This window comes from Mustelus asterias, unplaced genomic scaffold (assembly GCF_964213995.1).
Source record: "Mustelus asterias unplaced genomic scaffold, sMusAst1.hap1.1 HAP1_SCAFFOLD_113, whole genome shotgun sequence".
In the NCBI taxonomy this organism is placed as follows: Eukaryota; Metazoa; Chordata; class Chondrichthyes; order Carcharhiniformes; family Triakidae; genus Mustelus; species Mustelus asterias.
In genome coordinates this window covers 971,058-974,437 of record NW_027590154.1, presented here as the reverse complement: position 1 = coordinate 974,437, position 3,380 = coordinate 971,058, and the positions used below count along the sequence as shown (strand labels likewise).

At 41.4% G+C, this 3,380-nt stretch overlaps 1 protein-coding gene across 1 annotated transcript; it reads left to right on the top strand.

Annotated features, from left to right (window-relative positions):
* The first annotated feature begins 568 nt into the window (after window positions 1-568).
* Window positions 569-3,087, top strand: LOC144484506 (FMRFamide receptor-like). The gene is made up of 2 exons (XM_078203026.1): window positions 569-638; window positions 2,186-3,087. Exons 1-2 carry the CDS (start codon window positions 569-571, stop codon window positions 3,085-3,087), a joined length of 972 nt encoding a protein of 323 aa, XP_078059152.1.
* Window positions 3,088-3,380: the final 293 nt, after the last annotated feature.

Below are 3,380 nucleotides of genomic sequence, written 5' to 3'. Positions count from 1 at the left end.
GCATTTGCAGTTTAGCAGTACCAATGAAGAATTCTGAACCTTCAAAATGGCCCAGGATTTTAATGCAATCGTCTCCAGCTCAGTTGTCTGCCCCCGTTAGCTAAAATAGTTTTCAAACAGTTCAGTATTAAATCGTTAACATTTTTAGATGAAACTGAAGACTGGAATACTGAAATGCTTACCAGTAAACCACACACGTGACATAACCTGACACCTGAAAGCAGGAAATGATTGGGAAGTTGGCAGAGTTGGAAATATCTAACACCAGCATTTCTCCCTGAGGAAGACAGAAAGGCATGGCTTGTGGTGGGGCTGGGTGGCTGGACCACAAGTTCGCAGCCATCAGTTCATCCATGAATAAAATGTAATCATCCCCCTTGTGCAAGTTACAAATGGAAGGCATGACACTGTGATTTCATCTGTTTGTTTGGTGAACTGTAACTGACGTGTATGTTGCAATGTAATGGTCCCTCCGGAGACGTTCAGTCAGAATAAGTGAGAGACACCTTGAATGTGTCGCAGATCGAATGACCTTCGCTTTGCTAATTCCGTTAGTTTCTGATAGACAATGCACGGGCCAGCGAATGGACTCTTCTTTGCCATTTCCTATCCCATTCTCGCTGTTATTGGTGCCCCTGGTAAGTAATGAATCCAAATCACATTATTTATTTTCTCTGAATCTACACATTTCTTTTTTCTCTTCTTTAAGAATCGAGCTTATTTTTTCTAATTTTCTGCACCGTCTGTGCTTTCAACCGCGTTTATGATGAATTACCGTGCATTCGTTGCACTTACACTATGAAGCTTACAATATAGCATTTTATTTATTTAGCTGCACATTCATAGAAATACCATTTATTAAATCACTAGCTGAAGTGTATGACTTTGTATGAACACTGATTTATTTTATTGTTGAAATTTGGCTTTTATTCTAATTTACTAAATGTAACCTACTGTTTTAGTGTTATTTAAAATTTAAAGTTCAAGTTTATTCATTATTGTCACATAGGCCTACATTAACACTGCAACGAAGTTACTATGAAAAATTCGGAGCAACGGATCTTACCATGAATATGAGCTTTGGCAATGTAGCAACTTACATTTTCGAGCACTGATATTATTGCAGTGTGGGGAATAAATTATCACAGTTCAACCATCTAGTACATGAATTGTGGAAAAAAAAGATGCATTCAGTGATCACATGAATTGACTGTGCGATTGCTAGAAGGATGCAATGGTTTCAGTGCAGTGAGATCCCACCGGGCAGACTCCATTGTTAACGTCGTATTCCAAATAGCATGTAGAAAATTGAAGAAAGGAATAACCATCACCGATGGAGGGATTAATATGAGGGGACATACAAAATATATGATTGGAGAAATGCTGTGATCTCAGATAGTTGTAGCGGTGGGATGGTGAGAGAGTGGAGGTATTTAATATTCAAAGCAAAAGATTAATGAAAGGGAGATTTACAAATGAGGCCAATGAAAATCATCTTGCAAGAGATACGAGGTTTGACGCGCGTATTTTGGACGAGTTTAAGTTTTTAAAAAAATTCATTCGTGGGACATGGCGTCGTTGGCTAGTCAGCATTTATTACCCACCCTTAGTCGCACATGAACTGAGTGGCTTGATAGGCCATTTCAGAACGCAGTTGAGAGCTGAACACGCTGTTGTGGCTTAGGTGTTACATGTAGGCCAGACCAGATAAGGACAGCAGATTTCCTTTCCTAAGGACATTAGTGAACCAGATTTTTTTTCCAACAAACAATAATTGTTTCATGGCAATAAGTATATTCTTAATTCCAGATTACTTTAACACTGATTTCAAATGCCACCATCTTCCCTGTGGGGATTCGAACTCAGGTCCCCAGATCTTTAGTTACATTTCTACATGAATTTCTAACAATAATAGGCCATCGCCTGCCCTGTTGGGTAGCGAGCTCTGGGCATTGGCACACTGACAAGAGATTGGAGTTCGGACTGGGACTGATAGAAATGTCTCCTGTTTTGGAAATGTTTAATCCAGTGCTAAATTTTGAAAAATTACAAAATAGTTCCGAATAGTCCGAGTCTCGAGGTAACAAAGAGACGGATCAGGAAGGATTTGATAACCAATTGCATTAGTAAGCACATCGAACTTGTCGTCTGCTCAGCAACATCTCTCTCTTCTTATCTCTCACAGCCAACGTTTTGGCGATTATAATCTTATCCCGAGGTCGGTGTGGACTCTCCCGGTGCATCACCTACTATCTGGTAGCGATAGCAGTTAGTGATTTCTTTGTCATCATCACTGGTGTCATCCTGAACCGGATTGGACGGATCTACTTTGGCTACAGTGTGCTTTTCACTCACCGAACATGCGCGCACACCATGATTCTGGGTTCTATCAGCCTGGATGGATCAGTCTGGCTGACAGTGGCTTTCACCATTGATCGTTATGTGGCCATCTGCTGGCAGAACCTGAAAATAAGATACTGCACAGAGAAAACGGCCTTGTTGGTTATCGGCATAGTCTGTGCCCTCAGCTGCATCAAGAACATTCCATTCTATTTCACCTACCAACCATTATTCACCATGGATGGGGTGGCCTGGTTCTGTGATATCAAGACCAGCTTCAGTGCCTCGCCGACGTGGCAGGCCTTTGACTGGCTGGATCATGTCTTAACCCCTTTTCTCCCGTTCATCCTCATCCTTTTGCTCAACGCTCTGACTGTAAGACACATCTTAGCTGCGAGCAGAGCCCGAAGGCTGCTCCGGAGCTCCGAAAGTCAGGAAGACCCTGAGATGGCCAACCGCAAGAAGTCAATTGTCCTGCTCTTTGCCATCTCCCTCAGCTTCCTCGTCATGTGGGTGACTTACTTCGGACATTTCCTCTATGTGCAGATTACAGGCGAGAGCTACTTCAACAGCTTAGATTTCAATGACCCAGAATACATCTTTCAGGAGACGACCAACATGCTTCAATTACTCAGTTCCTGCAATAACGTCTTCATCTACTCTGTGGCCCAGACCAAATTCCGAGGGGAGCTGAAGAAGGTGCTTCTGTGTCCCTTCTCCATTATCACTGGTTACTTTAAACAATAGAAAAGGTGACTGCACATGACTTGGTTGTCGCTTCGCACTCAAACTTGACACAAGGTAAAGAACTGGTGGCCTTAAAATTTAAAAAAAACATTCAGTTTTGTGCATTGATTTAGTGCAGTTTAACTCGTCATGTTTAAGGCAAGTCACTTTATTTCACACCATGTAACTCTTTGTTTTTTTTCAAGTTTAGAATTTAAAACGCTGTCATTCTTTTAAGTTTTGATATCTGTGAGTTGAATGTACTGTACTATGTTTAGCAGACCAATCACTTTCAAGCGTTGATATGTATTTTG

Excerpts from the sequence above, each read along its gene's own strand:
- LOC144484506 (XM_078203026.1), top strand. The coding sequence starts at position 569 with ATGCACGGGCCAGCGAATGGACTCTTCTTTGCCATTTCCTATCCCATT. Across the intron at positions 639-2,185 it reads CGCTGTTATTGGTGCCCCTG|CCAACGTTTTGGCGATTATA; the intron begins GTAAGTAATGAA and ends TATCTCTCACAG.